The sequence below is a fragment of the Eulemur rufifrons genome, chromosome 28 (genome assembly GCF_041146395.1).
Source record: "Eulemur rufifrons isolate Redbay chromosome 28, OSU_ERuf_1, whole genome shotgun sequence".
Taxonomy (NCBI): domain Eukaryota; kingdom Metazoa; phylum Chordata; class Mammalia; order Primates; family Lemuridae; genus Eulemur; species Eulemur rufifrons.
In genome coordinates this window covers 66,171,870-66,189,220 of record NC_091010.1, presented here as the reverse complement: position 1 = coordinate 66,189,220, position 17,351 = coordinate 66,171,870, and the positions used below count along the sequence as shown (strand labels likewise).

Sequence of the window (17,351 nt, the reverse complement as noted above, 5' to 3'; positions counted from 1 at the left end):
ATTTAGGGAACAAGACCTTTCAGTCATGAATTCCTCAAGCCTACGATCCCTGTCTTAGTCTGCGTGCTGCTATAACTAAACACCCAAGAATATTTATAAGTAGTAATTTATAAACAATAAAAATTTATTTTCTCACAGTTCTGGAGGCCAGGAAGTCCAGGATCAAGGTTTGGCATCTGACGAGGGCCTTGTCTCTGCTTCCAGGATGGCACCTTGAACACTGTCCTCACACGGCTGAAGGGACGCGAGGGCAAAGGCTGAGTGCTCTCCGAAGCCTCTCTTACAAGGGCAGTAATCCACTCGTGGGGGCAGAGCCCTGACAACTCAGTCACCTCCTAAGGGCCGCATCTCTTACTGCTGCTGCACTGGGGGCTAAGTTTCAACATGAATGCTTAAGGGACACAGACATTCAAACCACAGTAGTCCCCAAGAGGGATCATCTTACCCCTTTAGGGAGAGCTTTCATGCAGGTTTTAAGATCTAACTTTCAGAAGCACAGTTTTTGACTAGAGCTAGCAGAGTGGAGAGACTAGAGGACGCCTGGCTCGATCCTTCATGCCAGTCAGAGCACAGGCTGCACAGGGACCGCGGTGGCTGTGCAGGTCCCTGTGAGCACCAGTCCCTCGCATCCCAGGGGCTGCCTTGCCCTGCAGCACTGGGTGTGGGGTCAAACACCTGATCCAGGGGTCCAGCTAGGAATGGACCACCTGGGTCACAGTCTAGGACTGTGCCCTCCCAGGAAGCCCACTGTCCTAGAGCCCAGGGAGGGGTCCTGGCTGTAGCACAGTCAGAATAACAGACAGGTTGAGGGTATCCAGGAAGGTTTTACCCTGGGAGATCCAGCCTAGATAAACCAACCTCAACCCTCCACAGAGCTGCTCAGAAGGTTCTTTATAAATTAGTCTATGGTGGCCTTCTCAACTCAAAAAGGTCCACCTGAGCTCAGAGCAAAATCCAAACTCCTGTGCCCTGCAGTCATTCACCATCTGACCATTTCCCGCCCCTTCTCACCTCCCACCTGGCTCCTCTGCGCTCACCTCAGCCCGCTGGTCTGCCTTCCCTTATACAGCAGGTGCCCCAACCCGTCCCTGCCTCAGGGCCTTTGCACTGGCCCTTTGTTTTGCCTAAAACACACCATGGCCAAATCCCACGCATGGGACCCCCTCATCTTTCTGCTACTGCTCAAACCTCTGCACAAGAGGTCTGTCCCGCCCACCTTAATATTGACTCCTCCCCCCGAGTCACTCACTTTCCCTAATTATATCCTTGGCACCTGTCACTATTTGAATTTTTCTTCTTCCCCCCACCCCCACCCCGTTTATTGTCTGTGTTCTCCACTTAGAATTCAAGTTCCATGAGGGTAGGGAGTACCTTCCTCATGTTCATGTCTGTGCTCCCTGTCCCTGGACGGTAACAAGCATCTGTTGAATGCTGACTGGATTAATACCGGATAGCAACCCCTCCCCCGCCCCCCACACACGGCTCTGTTCATCAGACCTTTGACATGAAATTCCCAGCTCTCATCCGCAAACTCACAGTGTCTGAAGGACTTTAACTCACTTCCTTCAGGCTCTCTGAACATACTGGGCTAGAAATTCCTGCAGCAGAGGCTGAACCTGTTCTTACTTTTTCCTCCCCATACTCTGCCCCATCCCCTGCCCCTCGGGGTCAGCCTGAGGCAGGCATCTGTGTGACCCACCAAGGAAGTGGCGGAACAGGAAATATTCAAGGAAAGTGGGCAGTGAGGGGTTGCCATTCAGCACAGGCCAGGAGGCAGGGGCTCAGTCTTGAGTGTAAAGGACACGGGTGTGCCCGCTGGGTCTCTCCTCCCCAGCAGGGCTCAGCAAGCCCTGGCGTGCAGGAGAAAAGCCAGATCTAACCCAGGTTGGGGGTGGGTGAAGTCAGAGTCTGTGGCTCTAAACTGGGCAGGGGGAGAGACCAAGGATCCAGGGAAGCTGGTAGGTGGGATGAGACTGTTGGTCCGGTTGGAGTCAAAGGGCCATGTGGTAGGGACAAGGGGGTGAGTGGCCCCCAGGAGAGCAGGCAGTGGACACACAGGTGCAGCAGTTCAGGGGCTGCTGGGGCCGGCGAGGCCAGGCCACGGGCAGCCCACATGGAGCACAGCTGAGAAGCTGCGGACCAGCGTCAGGAGCGGAGAGGCCAAGGCAGTGCATCAGTTCCCACTCAGACACCAGAGACAGCTGGGACTATGGGGGGACCCAGAGGTGGTAGTCAGGACGTCCTGCCCCTGGACCTGCACAGCCTCCAGGGCGAGGGTGAAGGGCGACCTGTGGCCTCGGCGGGAGGCAGGTCTCGGGGAGTGGGGAGAGTGTTGACGATGCTCCTGGGGACAGACGCGGCCTCTGGGGGCTTGTGTCACCACCGCTGTCCAACTGCTGCACCGACCTAGCCCAAGGCTCAGGCTCAACGCAGTACAGGTCTATTCCCGGCTCGTTTCACAGATGAATCAAGCGTTTGAGGGAGCCGTTCCCCACGGTCACTCAGGGGCCCAGACTACTTCTTGCTAGATGCTCTGCAGCTGGCAGGGTTTGAGGGGAGAGAAACCATGGAGGATCAGAGGGCGGTCTTAGAGCTTAGGCCTGAAAGTGGTGTACGTCGCTCTGTCCACATTGCTATGGCCAGTCGCACGGACAGCTGTGGCCCAGTCAGTCTGCGCTGTCTGGAGGCCATCAGCTTGGGTCTGCTCAAATAAAAGCCCAGCGGGGAAGGCTCTGTTGTCAGGATCCCAGAGAGATTTGAGAAACCAAGGGAGACAGTGTGGGCTGAGGTATGGCCTAGAACCTCAAGTGATTCTAGTTTATCGTTATATAAAATCTCTGACCCATAGAATGGACACCATACAGTCATTAAATAGGATGACAAATACATTCAGAAACACAAAAAGTGCCCCTGACATTCTGTTGAGTTGTGATAGAGAATATATGGTTTATGTGAAATTATATACAAACTCAAATAATTCTCTACGCTTGTACACATCTGTATCTCAAGAATGTTCACAGAAATGTTACCACCTAAATCATATACTTTCCCCTTTAGCTTCTGTACTTTTAAAATGTATAATATTGACTGATTACGTATTCTTTTTATAAAGAAAAAAATAAAAACAAGAAAAAATCTGAGAAACAAAATCTCCAAACCCCAATTCACCACGAAAAAGAAAATTGACCCAAACTATGAGCAAACTAATGTTCATGGCTGTTAGCTCGGGCCCAGTTCTGAGACGCAGGTTGTTAGGGACGAGGTTTTGTGGCTCTGCTAACGGAGCCAGTGGAAATCCGTAGCAATTCCAGGGTTCACGTAGGCAAACTCCCCCACGCGCCTATCTCCATGGAAATGGAGTCCGCAGGCATTTGCAACTTTGGGATGCAATTACCTGAGGGTTGTGCAAACACAGGGGCTGAAAGGAGAGGAGTTCTCACACCCAAGAGAAAGGTGGTCCTGGGGTCTTCAAAGGCAGCACCGGGGGGCCTGCCATGTGACGGGCACACTTCAGGGCTGAGTGAGAAACACTTACAAAAGCTGCCCCAGGCCTGGCTCCTAAGGAGGGAGACGAGACGGGGACGGAGCCAGGCAGGGAGCGCAGGGGTTCCCATCCCACCATGCTCGCTGCCTCCATCTTCCGTCCGACTCTGCTGCTTTGCTGGTTTGCTGCCCCCAGGCCTGCCCAGCCCGAGACCCTCTTCCACAGCCGGGACCACTCGGACCTGGAGCCATCCCCCCTGCGCCAGGCCAAGCCCATCACCGACCTCCACGCTGCTCAGGTAGGAGAGCGGGGGAAGAATAGCATCAGCTGCACGCACACTCACATGCATACACCTGTGCACACGCGTGCACACATGCACAGGCCAGGATACGGCGGTGAAGGCCTGGGCTGTGCAAAGGCCAATAAGGGCCAGGCAGGCTGGGTGGGAGGGAGCTTCTGTGGCTCCTGCAGCAGCGGATGCTGAATTGACGCTTAACTTGATGTCAATTGGCGGCCCCCCCAGGGCGGCCGCCAGTAAGGGATCAGTGCTGCCCCGTGCACACGGCCTGCAGACTCACATGTCAGGTGCCTGTCTACATGCAAGCACGTGACACTGTAAGTAGCCAAGTCACTGTTCGATGGCGTTCCATGGCTGTCCACCATGGCAGTCTCTGAGGATTCGGAGAAGGGGGTGGCCCCTGCAGAGGTCCCATACGCAGCAGGGTCCGGCGCCTCAGCAGAGCTGCCTGTGTGGCCTCCGTCACCTTCGCTGCAGCTCCGGGTGAAGGACCTGGGCAAGGGCTCCAACGGGGGAGAGTCCTGGAGGGCAGGGAGTGGACAGGATGAGACCCTCAGACTCGTCCTGGACACTGGTCTTGGCGGACACCATACACCGCAAGCAGATGGTTGGGATTTCCTAGGTTAATCCCTAGGCCCAAGGGTGGCCTAGAGGTGAGGGCAGTGAGGGAGGACAGCTGGCCCAGGTCTGCCTGGGCTGCCCTGTCACAGGGCTACGGCCTGACCGCGGCCCCTGCCTCCCTGCCTCTGTGGGCTGGGAAGAAGCCCCCAGGTCCTCAGACCCAGCTCACAGGCCAGGCCTCTCCATAGCCTCCTCCATGCTGTGACACGAGGCTGTGACACATGGCCTTCCTCAGAGTCCCCACCTCCCACCCTGTCCTCTATGCTGCAGCCACGGCCCTCTCCTCCCTGCCGCACACCCGCCTGGCCTGCCCAGGTCTCCCCCTCAGGCCACAGGCAGATCCCACCTGTCTGTGTCCGCCTCGCTCTGTCTCTCGCAGGCTGGGGTGGTGGCGGCCCCACACATTTGGGTGTTTCTCTCCCACAGAGATTCTTGTCCAGATATGGCTGGTCGGGGGCACAGGCCGCCTGGGCTCCCAGCCCTGAGGGGCCGCCAGAGGCCACCAAGGGCGCTGCCCTGGCCGAGGCCGTGCGCAGGTTCCAGCGAGTGAACGCGCTGCCGGCCAGCGGGGAGCTGGACGCGGCCACACTGGCGGCCATGAACAGGCCGCGCTGCGGAGTCCCTGATGTGAGGCTGCTGCCCCCTGCCGCCCCGCCGCCCCTGCAGGGCCTGCACCCCAGGGCCCGCCGCAAGCGCTTCCTGCAGATGCTGCTGCCCAGGCCAGGCCGGCAGCAGGAGGAGCCCCCGGATGGAGGGGCCCTCAGGGCCTTCTCCAAAAAGACCCTGAGCTGGAGGCTGGTGGACGAGGCCTTGAGCAGCCAGCTCTCCGTGGACGAGCAGAGACACATTTTCAGACTGGCCTTCAGGATGTGGAGCGAGGTGACGCCGCTGGACTTCCGGGAGGATCTCACTGCCCCTGGAGCCATAGTCGACATAAAACTGGGTTTTGGAAGAGGTGAGAAGGGTGCCGGCTGGTTCCTCCTGCTTCCCGGGGCCTAAGAGCCAGCCACTGGGCCATGGGCAACCGCCACCTCAGCCTCTGCCCGGCCTCAGTGCCCTGCAGAATGCTGGCTCAAACCCCTACCGCCTGGGCTTGCTCTGGGGTGACACCTTCAGGGCAGGGCAGATTGACCCCTTCTGTGAACATTGCCTTATTATAAAAGAGGGGCTCGGCACGCGCCAACCCCCACCCTCTACCTCCTCCCAGGGAGAAGGACCGAGTCAGGGGACACAGGGCTCAGGCCCAGATGCTACCGCCTCCTTGCCAGGTGGATGTGGACAAATGGCTTAGCTTCTCTGCAGCCCCATCTGCCGACTTGGGGTGCTGACAGCTGTCTTGCTGGTCTCACTGGGTTAATGTTCCAAAGTGATAAGTAGAGGGACACGGTTGGTTGAAAAACCATACAAGTGTAGGAGCCGGTGAACTCCTTTGTTTCACGACCTACTCGGAGGTCGGGGTCTAGATCTCATCTCTCTCCCCACAGGCCTTTTAGTCACCACTTTTGTCCCCCGGCCCCACACTCACCTGGCTGGGAGAATAAAACCATCCCTCTCCTCTCTGCTCCCACAGCACTTGGCACTCGTTCTATTTCTAGCCGTTTTTTTCTTCTTTTTGAGACAAAGTCTTGCTGTGTCACCCCAGCTTCAGTGCAGTGGTATCATCATAGCTCAATACTATGGTGGCTCAACCTCAAACTCCTGGGCTCAAGTGATCCTCCCGCCTCAGCCTCCTGAGTAGCTGGGACTACAGGCTTGAGACACTGCACCCGGCTAATTTTTCTGTTTTTAGTAGAGATGGGGTCTCGCTCTTGCTCAGCCTGGTCTTGAACTCCTGAGCTCAAGCAATCCTCCCACCTCAGCCTCCCAGAGTGCTAGGATTACAGGCGTGAGCCACCGCGCCCGGCCACTAACAGTCTTTAGACTTTGTAGACACTGTTTATAAACCGTGTCTGCTGTACTCCTCCCGTTGAGGAGTTAAGCCAGGAGCTGACACTATGTCTGCCTCTGCTACCGGCCAGCAAGCTCCTCGAGGCTGGAACCCCATCAATGTCTGTGCCCGGCAGGTGATGAATCTGTGATGGGCACTCCTCGCTCACCTGGACCACCTCCTCTCCCCTCACCAGGCCGGCACCTGGGCTGTCCTTGGGTTTTTGATGGGAGTGGACAGGAGTTTGCTCATGCCTGGCGCCTGGGCGACATTCACTTTGATGATGACGAACACTTCACGCCTCCCACCAGTGACATGGGCATCAGCCTTCTCAAGGTCAGTGGTCCTGCGCTGCTCACGTTGACAGGCAAGGGCAGTCAGCAGGGGCTGGAGTCCAAAAGGCCAGAGCATTTCCAATGGAGCATCCACGTCCTCCTGTGAAGGTTCATCCGTCTGTGGTTCCCCAGTTCCCGCCATTGTTCCCCTTCTCCTTAACAAGCACAGCTCTTCCTGGGGAACAGGCCTGCCCTCTGTAACGTGGGGACCAGTCCCAGGGCTACTCAATCGCCCTGGCTTGGCCCCATACCGATGGTTCGTGCTCCTCTTCTAGGTGGCCGTGCATGAAATTGGCCATGTCCTCGGCTTGCCTCACACCTACAGGACAGGATCCATAATGCAACCAAATTACACGCCCCAGGAGCCTGCGTTTGAGCTGGACTGGTCAGACAGAAAAGCAATTCAAAGGCTGTACGGTAAGACCGTCCTGGGGAGGCCATTCCCAGTGCTCACAGCGGATGCTCAGTACTCCAAAGCCCAGGATCCCCCTCGCCCCTCACTGGGAGCCTGGTCCCCAAGGGGCACAAAGTTGTACAACTCTGACATCACCCATGAGTAGCTGCCCTCTGGCTCCATGGTGCAATTCTTAGTTAAAAGTGGTCCCGCCCAGACTGTGGCCACAGTAGAAGACAAAGCACACTCCCGTGGACAGTCCCTCCTGTGTCCTCTCTCCCACGTGTCACATACACTTGCTGGGGGAAAGAGAGCACAGTGGTTCTCTAAACACGAGCAGGCCACCGGTGCCATGGCACCCCACAAGAGAAGCCACCGGAAGAAGGTGACTGCAATCCCAAAGCAAAGAGCAGCTTAGCCTTGCCAGGATAAGCTTTAATCTCTGCCTAATTGTTCAGGATAAAGCACTAGCAGTTAATTATTTAAGTGATTAGTGATTTAGCACAGAGGCTCAAGGGAAGGAGAGCTGTCCTCCTTTCCATTTAACAGAGACTGTCCCCATTTGTGTTCCACTCACATCTTCCTGATCTCAGCACTCAGAGTCTTGGGAGACAACAAAAGCCAGGACACAACTATTTCCTCCAGTGGAAATCCCACTCTTGTGTGTGTCCAGAATTAAACTTCTTCCCACTAATGATGTCAAACTGGTTGTCAAAGGAGGCGTCAACTAGCTATACTTAGGGTGGTCCTCCCTAATGACTCAGAATCCACACGGAGACACCTGAGAGTGACCGGGAGCACTGTGAGGAGCCAGGACAGCCCTGTGAGCCAGGACTGCTGTAGGCAGCCCGGGACCCCCAGCTCCCTGCCCAGCCCACTTCCAGTCTTCCACGGTGTCTTGCTTTAAGGTGTTTTAATAGAAAACTCAAGCTTTGCAATCGCTTCAAGTCACACATGAAAGTGAAGAAGTTAGGTTTTGCACCATGTGCCAAGGAGCTGGATTTTTTTTCTTTTTTCAAGGTTCATGTGAAGGATCATTTGATACTGCATTTGACTGGATTCGCAAAGAGAGAAACCAATATGGAGAAACGATGGTGAGGTTTAGCACATATTTCTTCCGCAAAAGCTGGTACTGGCTTTATGAAAACCGAAACAATAGGACACGTTATGGGGACCCTATCCAAATCCTCGTCGGCTGGCATGGAATCCCAACGCAAAACATAGATGCTTTCGTCCACATCTGGACATGGAAAAGAGATGAACGTTATTTTTTTAAAGGTAAAGATTCTTCATGGACGGTTCCACTTATTTAACAAATTATTAATAGTAAATGTTTGAGCCCTTACCAAGGAATCTGTTGTAATGCTATTGTAATTACCTGCTTAATTTCTGTCTGCTCCATTGGACTGCAAGTTCCATAAGCACAGGGACTGGGTCGTATCCCCTGACCTTTTTAAGAAGGTGCTCAAGTTATCAAATGAATGAAGGAGCGAACGAATTTTGCTAGACACTGACGTGGTAGCCAAAAAACTGTAAGAAAGGGCCCTGCTCTACAGAAGTTGTAATCTGGCTCCGGAGGAGGAAAAAACCACATAAACCTTGGAAGCCCACCAATGTAAGTGTTTTTAAGGGGTAGACCAAGCAGAAAAGGTGATCACTGCCACCTGTAATCGGGTGCTGGCGTCCCAGGACTCAGGGCTGGGGTGGGATCTGAAGGCGCAGGAAAAGGCACCTGGAACGGTATGAGAGAGGGTGGGTGGTCAGGGACAAGCTGCAGGGGCAATACCTGAGAGCTGGGAATGAAAAAGACACATTTGTGCACCAGTGGGTTCGAGGTGTAGCAGGGGACAAACACAGGACGAGATTAGGCTGGAAAGAGCGGCTGGCCCAACCATGGAGCCAGCCTCAGATGCCAGGGTCAGGGGCTGGACTTCGCTGAGCAGACAGGGAGCAATCAAGGGCAGTTTCTGGACAGGGAAGGTCAATGTCTTGCTGGGAGGCAGAAGTTGAGGTGGTGGGGCCTGGAGTCCTGGTGAATGTGCAAAGGGCAGCAGGTCTGGGCTTCTTGAAGCTGCTTCCCCCTATTCCCAAAGGCCTGGTCAAGGACCTCTGTACCCAGTTCACATACACATGCTACCTTTGCAAAACCAAACACAGCGTCGGATCACAAACATGATTTTGTGGTCACTGATCTTTCCTACCCTGAGACAAGTTGTGTACACTCTCCCGGCCTGAATCCTAGTAACAGAACTATATTGCTTTAAATTGCTCAAAAAGTTGACAAGGCAAGAGCCAAACTCAAAGAACTTTATATGCAAATTTTATCATAAGGATCCTGTGTATAAATCTGGTCCAAATTTTCCTTCACATCACACAAAGGAAGAATTACTTTAATTCTGTTACATGAAGAAATTGCCTTCCAGCAGACTTTCACAGTTCAGGTCTTTCGGAGTTGGAAGCACATCTTCCAGGGCTTTAAGCAGTCTCAAACTAGAATTTATGTTGGCAACACTCAATCTTAATTATAGAAGTAGGTCATTATGGGGAACTGCTACAGTACAGCTGTATTTTATTCTTGGAGCTTTAAAAATGTCTTAAATTTAATTTGCTGTGAGTACTTTAAATAAAAAAAAATCCAGATCGAGTGAATTGCATGTCTAACTGGACATATGTCACATTGTTCTCAATCACAAACTTTTCCAAATATATTAAATATTTGGTTGCTAAGGAGTGTAACTGCTTAAGGTATTCTACGAGTTGTGAACACAGAAATATCTAACTCAGTGGATTTAGTCTATTGTGTGTTGGCAACATGCCAAGTATGCAGGATTAGGAACTAATGAAAAAAGCCTAGAATAACCCCCTACTGTTTCAGAGCATGAAACTAGCATTTGAACTTTGAAACAAAATGGAACAAAGTTACAAGATATCATTTCATAGGACAGTGGGTAGAGTCTCACTTGGGTGGAATTGGAGAGCCCTGGGCTGTGTCTCTGGCTTGCCCGAGGCTGTCTGAATTCGGGTGAGTCACTACAATTCTTTATTCTAGTTTCCTTATTTGTAAAATGGAGGTGGTGGTGGAATTAAATGATTCTAAAACACTGGGAAAAGGTATAATCCAAAAATAAGCATCATGATTTCTTCTGTAAAAAGAGGATTCACATCAATGATGACGGGAAAATGATTCTAACCCATGGGCCACTGACATGTAAAAAGGAAGATCTTTAGACTATAATGAAAGAAGAAAAAAACTAAGATATGTAAGGTAAAAAAAGATCACATTATTTTTGTTGTTGATGTTCACGGGCTGGGTTCACTGTGAAAGGTACCAACATTCTAACTGCAGCCATGATCTGTAAGAAAAATGCATCATGGGGTCAAATCTAGAAGTAATTCAAGAGCTGGGGAAATCATCCATTTGAGTGGAGGCCTCGCTCAGATGCTGAAAGCCCTTTCTCCTGGGATCGTGGCTGAGCGGCACACATAACTGGCTGGGACCTGAACTGAAAGCTGTCCTTCTTGTTATGTTTCCTGTTATTTAATATTAATAAACCACATGAACATATTTTGGTTGGCTCTCAGGAAATCAGTACTGGAGATACAACAGTGACAAGGATCAGGCTGATGCAGAAGATGAACAAGGAAAAAGCTACCCCAAATTGATTTCAGAAGGATTTCCTGGCATCCCAAGTCCCCTGGACACAGCGTTTTATGACCGGAGGCAGCAGCTAATTTACTTCTTTAAGGAGTCCTTGGTAAGTGGAAGGCTTCAGCCTAACACTGCTCCTGTCTCCCTTGACTGAGATTTGTCAGACGACAAGTTCTTAGTTAAATGCTGTTCTCAATTACTTCAGAGCTAAACAGCAATGACAGATCATTCAGATGGAAAATTAAGAAGGTCAGGTCTGAAGAATTTGGTGCAAAGTCAGCCTTACCTCAGTGATATAACATAACAAAAATCAATCATGTTCAGAAAAGCCCATCTTACTGTCTAATTTACTTTGCAGGTATTTGCATTTGATGTCAACAGAAATCAAGTACTTAATTCTTATCCAATGAAGATTACTCAAGTTTTTCCGGCGATCGTACCACAAAATCACCCTTTCAGAAATATAGATTCAGCCTACTACTCCTATACATACAACTCCATTTTCTTTTTCAAAGACAATGCATACTGGAAAGTAGTTAATGACAAGGACAAACAACAGAATTCTTGGCTTCCTACTAACGGCTTATTTCCAAAAAAGCCTATTTCAGAGAAGTGGTTCGACATTTGTGACGTTCACATCTCCACGCTGAACATGTAATGAGAAAGAGGAAACTGGAGACAGTCATAGCATTTCTCTTCCAAGAGGAAAAAATCTGATTTCTTTCAAAAAGAAAACAAACCAGTTTTTTAGTAGCTGAAGTGAATATAGCTCCCTAAAGCTAAAACCCAATAGAAAAAGCCTTACTTGAAACTTTAGAAGTACTTGATTTAAAAATCAATTGCTCAGGCAAAAAATAATTCACCAAATGATTTTACTAACTTTTTAGGAAAGGAGAAAAAAAAACCATTTCAAACCCAAGCACCTGGGGGACTCCCTGTCTTTGTTTCCTCTGCTGCCATCCCGACACCGCCCGCCCCTCTGACCGCGAGCATGGGGAAGGCAGCCAGGGCCAGGGCAAGCCGCCTAGGAAGGAGATGCCACTCTCAGCTACATGGCGGTGATTTTACCGAGGGAGTCAGTGGGAAAGGTCACAGAATTCAAATTAACTACACTCCAAAATCCCTGTCATAATGACATTTCTCTAATACTTGACAGTGCACAGAAGGTTTTCACATGTATTTGTCTCTTGATCTTCGCAGGTCTGTCAGAGTGGCAGGACAGATACTACTGTGCACCTTTCCAGTCCAAGAAACCAACCTTCATTAGTTGTGTCCTTCCAAAAGTCAAACCTAGTGGTAGCCCTGGGCCCCCATCTCCGCATTCCCACCCAGTGCCCCCTGCACTTTCTTTCCGTCCCTGTGGTGGTCTCCGGCCCTGCCACCAGAGGTGCCTGCTTGTTTGAATGCAGACCTGCATCCCAGATGGTCCTGAAGAGAACAGTTTCTCTGGCTGACTAGAATTCATTTAGTGTTCTCTTCTCTCTGCAAAGCAGTAAACACTCTATATGAAGCTAGTTGGATAATTTTATTTTTCTAGTATCAGTTATATTTAAGATAGGCATTATATCCCTTTAACTTTTACATAATAGAGCTATGAACTCTATTTTTTTTTTTTTTTTCCTGAGACGGAGTCTCACTCTGTCACCTGGGCTAGAGTGCCATGGCATTAGCTACCTCACAGCAACTTCAGACTCCTGGGCTCAAGCAATTCTCCTGCCTCAGCCTCCCAAGTAGCTGGGACTACAGGCCCGTGCCACCACACTCAGCTAATTTTTCTATCTTTAGTAGAGACCGGGTCTCACTCTTGCTCAGGCTGGTCTTGAATTCCTTACCTCAAGCAATCCTCCCGCCTTGGCCTCCCAGGGTGCCAGGATTACAAGCATGAGCCACTGCACCAAGCCAGATCTATTAACTCTTAGCTCAAACAAAACCAAACAAAAACCTCAACGTTATATGTAACAATGTGGACAAAATTTGGGCAATGAAATATTCTAAAAAAGATTCAGTAGCCTCAATGAACAGACCACAAATACCACATTTCTTCTAAAAGAACAGCTAAAACACAGGTATTTTAAGAAGCTTTAATCTAAATTAAAATAAGCAAATTCAAATGCATTTAATTTTTCTTCCCTGTAGGAACTTCCATGTTTTTGCTTTGACAAAGGAAGATGGCTAGAATTTATATTTTCTTGCTTAAAAACAAATTTTCCTTTTCCTCTTTACTGAAAGGCTGTTCAGCTAAGGAGAGGGGCTGGGAGACAAGATAAGCAACTCTAATACCCTGACCCCAGCTGATTTCTACATAAGTAGGAAAATCCTTTTTTTCACCCATTAACCCAAAAGATGATCTAATCAATGGAAGTGTCCAGGTTGGACTAGCAGAGTAAAGACAGTTTTATCCTGTGTGTGCACTTGTTGCACGCAGAAACAGAATGACAGCAGTCCTGAAATGAGACATTACTGATTTTACACAACTGCTTTCCACAACTTGAGCAAAACTTTAAATGCTTCAGTGATTAATTTTTGCAAATAGATGCAAATCTGTCCCCAGGACAATGCAAACTAAATAAACAAGGAAGTAGACAAATGGCAAGAGAGAATTCTGTCAAGCAATGATGGATATCAACTTATTGTCAATGAAAACACCTGAAAATCTGTGTAAGAGAAAGCAGATTGTAAAAATTCAACTTAAAACCAGTTTATTTCAGCCAGCTCCTAGTGTGCAGGAGGGGCTGCTGGCCAACAGAGAGGACCTGCACAACGGCACTGCCGCCACGGGCCCGCACGGTCGGCAGCATCCCCGAGTACACCTGCCCCAGGTCCTGGCCAGCAGACCTGCCTGCAGCAGGGGCACACACAGACCTCACCCCGCCATGGAAGAGTCGGTCTGCTTTACATGTTACACTGCCTTCCTTGAAATTGAGAGTACTAATTATGAAGGACAAATACAGCCTTGTACACTATAGGCATTAAAAAAAGAGTTACGTTTGTATGCAACTGGACAAGAGCCACATAGCAGCAGCCAGTAATAAAATATTCTAGTGAGAATTTAGTGAATGGCAGAATTTTACTTTTAATGTTTTGAGCTTTACTTTGTAAAGTTTATTAATCAGACTGAGTTCAAATCAAAACTCAATGTGAAGAATGCAAAATGGAAAAATACAAAGACATTTTAAATAAATAATTTATTCAAAATAGTTTTCTTACCTTATTCACAGTTTCAAGTTTAAAATAAAAAAAAGGGTAGTACCTATTCCTGATCATCATATAAAGTCAAAGGAAAGTGAATCCCCTTGGAACATGCATTAAATACAATGAATTGCACAACAGCTAGTCTTTGAAAACTCCTGCACCGAAGCTTAAGAAGGGCACACTTTTTTTCTGTGCAACTTAGAAGAAAACATTGTAGATGTACAGGAAGTTTCTTTAACCCACTTGAACTTGTAAAATCATTTGGATAAAAGTTCTCTTGACCAAAGTAACATCACCCATGTAGCTTAACATACTTCAAAAATATTCCAAAGTGTAATTGCATCACAGCAAGTCTATTACTATTGAGGTACTATGTACTTCTCAAAGAAATAAATGCTGGAAGCTTTAAGTTTGATTCTGATTTCAGCACTTCAAATGAAGACAACAAAAAACTCAACCATAATTCATCTGTTGTGGTGAAATAACTCTGTTTTCACTGCTGTACCTGTTTTAAATGGGTATTTCCCTCCCATTTAATGAATGAAGCACCGAATGGACAAACCAGCTCCTGTGTTCAGAAGGCACTGACAGCGAGTCCGCGGCAGCCTGTGCTCGGGTCACTGAACGGCGCTGCTGCCCGGCCCGCTGCCCCCGAGGGCCAGCTGGCCCAGCAGGTGGATGATAACCTCGGTTCTCTCCAGAAGAGTTGCATTTTTGTTTGCGGTAGCTCTCAAAAGCTGGGAGTAAACTTGCTTGTTGGTTTTGAGGACTACATCTTCCTCAATGTTACTGCTGGGGTTAAAAAAAAGACAGTTAAAGGGAACTTCGATGTCCGCCAATAGTTCAAAGATCCAACAAAACCAACAGGAACAGCCCCAGAGTCACTTTTCAGAGAAGCGGGCGTTCCACTACCGCCTGTTTCACACCTACCTTCTTATAGCTATTGCCCATGGGCCTGTTTTTAGACATTTACTTCAATACATCAATTAAAACCAATGTTCATTCCTTTTATAAATATTGAGTGCCTATTATGTACCAGGAACTGCTCTTGGCAGTCAACAAAACAGACCAAAAAAGCCCCTGCCTTTGTGGAATCTGCATTCTACTGAGGTAGGAGTTGGGGGCGGGGCACTGGGGGAAGACATATAATAAACAATCAAGGAAACAGAGTGTCAGATGAACATGCCAGGAAGAAAATACAGCAGAGACCAGCTAGGGCAGGGGGAAACTCACACACGGTGCTAACAAGCACTCATCTACAGCAACTGCCGGGCAGCAGGCTGCAGAGCTGGGACTCCCTCGGACTTTAAGCACACACTTCTGACTTACAGGAAATGCTGCACCTCAATTTACTCTAAAAATGTCAGTGCGCCTTCTGTGTGAAGAATGCCCCTCAGCTGAAGAGTACTATACAGTACTCTCCTTAAAAACTGTTTAAGTTTACAGTTTGTTCTGAAAACATTTACCCCTTATGACAGATCAATGTATTATACTTATGTTACTCCTGGAAAAGACCAGTAATTACATGGCAGTACGTGGCAGTTCACCAAATGCAGTGCAGGCCCCTGGTTCATATAACCAGATAACAGAAAGGGTAGGAACCATTGTGACACACCTCCGCACATCCTATTCAAACTGCTAGGGGGTGGGATGGGGACAGAAAACCTTGAAGGCAGTTGAGGAAAAAAAGACACATTACAAACAGATGAACAAAGGTAAGAATCACAGCAGGCTTCCCATCGGAAAACATTCAGGGACTGGTGTGGTGGCTCAAGCCTATAATCCTAGCATTCTGGGAGGCTGAGGAGGGAGGATAGCTTGAGGCAAGAAGTTCAAGACCAGCCTGAGCAAGAGTGTGACCCATCTCTACTAAATATAGAAAAATTAGCTATGTGTGGTGGGAAACACTTGTAGTCCCAGCTACTCGGGAGGCTGAAGCAGGAGGATTGCATGAGCCCAGGAGTTTGAGGTTGCAGGGAGCTTGCAGCGAACTATCATGACACCACTGCACTCTACCCAGGGCAACCGAGCAAGACTCTGTCTCAAAGAGAAAACAAACAAAAAAAATTCAGGCCAGAAGACAATGGAATGAGATCTTTAAAGTGTTGGAATAAAAAGGCTGTCGACCCAGAGTTCTATACCTTGCAAAAGATCTTCCAAAACTGAAAAAAGGAATGAGGAATCTCAATCAAAAAGACAGAATTCATTGCTAGCAGACCTACACTATGAAAACATTAAAGGAAGTTTTTCAGGCAGAAGGAATATGATGTCAGACAGAAAATGGTACCTAAACAAAGAGGTAAAGAGCACTGGAAATGGAATAAATGAAGGTACATGAAACTCCTGTTCACTTTATTATAGCACACTTCACACTAAATCTTTAACTTCTCTAAAAGTAACTGCCTAAAGCAAAAGCTAGTGGCAGTATATTGTGTTTATAACATATGTAAAAATAAAATGTATTAATAATACAAATGATGGGAGGAAAGAATTGGGAGTATATTGTTCTAAGGTCTTTACAACACATGTGAAGTAGGACAATATTATCTGAAGGTGGCCTCTGAATAAAGGTGTATATTGCAAACCCCAAGTCAACTGCTAAAACAATTAAAAAGTGGTACCAAATAATAAATCAATAGTGAAATAAAATGGAATCATAGAAAATGTATAATTAGCCCAAGAGAAGGCAGAAAAAGAGTCCATTAAATATGAATGGTCTATAGACACCAATTATAAGATTGGATTAAAAAATCAAGACCCAACAATATGTCATCTATAAGAAACTGAATTTTAATATGAAAGACATAAATGGAAAAAGATACTCACCAAAAGAAAGCTGAGTAGCTATATTAATATCAAAGAGGGATATGACATAGTGATCGCGGGTCAATTCTCCAAGATATAACAATCCTAAATGTGTATGTACCTAACTGAACTTCAAAAATACATGAAGCAAAAAGGAAGCGCTGACAGGAGAAACACACATTCACAATTGCAGTTGGAGACTTCAACACTCCTCTCTCAGTAAACTGACAGAAGACCTGACTGATACTATGAACCCACTTCACCTAACCAACATTTACACAACACCCTTCCTCAAACAGCAGGATACTCAGATTTTTCAGGCACATATAGAACATGTGCCAAGACAAACCATATTCTAGGTCATAAAACAAATGTACACAAACATGAAAGAAGAGAACATACAAAGTTATGGTCTCAGCACATAACAGAATTAAACTAGAAATCAATAGAAAGGTATCTAGAAAGTTCCAACATTTAGAAATTAAATAGCACACTTCTAAATAACAAATAGATGAAAGAGGACGTCTTGGGATATGGAGTATCATTTTCAAACAAAAAAGAAAATATATCAAAATGTGTGAGATCAAGCAAAAGCAGTGCTTAGAAGGAAATTTTTATTTCTTTTTCTTTTTTTTAATTCTTCTTT

General features: G+C 48.0%; 2 protein-coding genes across 3 annotated transcripts in view; one reads left to right on the top strand and one right to left on the bottom strand.

The window, feature by feature from the left end:
• Positions 1-3,366: 3,366 nt before the first annotated feature.
• On the top strand, positions 3,367-11,570 carry MMP21 (matrix metallopeptidase 21). Its single transcript, XM_069460652.1, has 7 exons — positions 3,367-3,782; positions 4,830-5,358; positions 6,527-6,666; positions 6,941-7,082; positions 8,080-8,337; positions 10,642-10,814; positions 11,067-11,570. Exons 1-7 carry the CDS (start codon positions 3,621-3,623, stop codon positions 11,364-11,366), a joined length of 1,704 nt encoding a protein of 567 aa, XP_069316753.1. The 5' UTR covers positions 3,367-3,620; the 3' UTR covers positions 11,367-11,570.
• A 2,308-nt stretch (positions 11,571-13,878) lies between these two features.
• Positions 13,879-17,351, bottom strand: part of EDRF1 (erythroid differentiation regulatory factor 1) — a 37,555-nt gene continuing 34,082 nt past the window's right edge. The window contains exon 25 of one of the 2 annotated variants that reach the window (XM_069461092.1): positions 13,879-14,692. In XM_069461092.1, coding sequence (XP_069317193.1) covers positions 14,518-14,692 — 175 coding nt within the window. In that variant the 3' untranslated portion in view covers positions 13,879-14,517. The remainder of the gene's footprint in view (positions 14,693-17,351) is intronic. The other variant, XM_069461093.1, reaches the window with a different exon arrangement.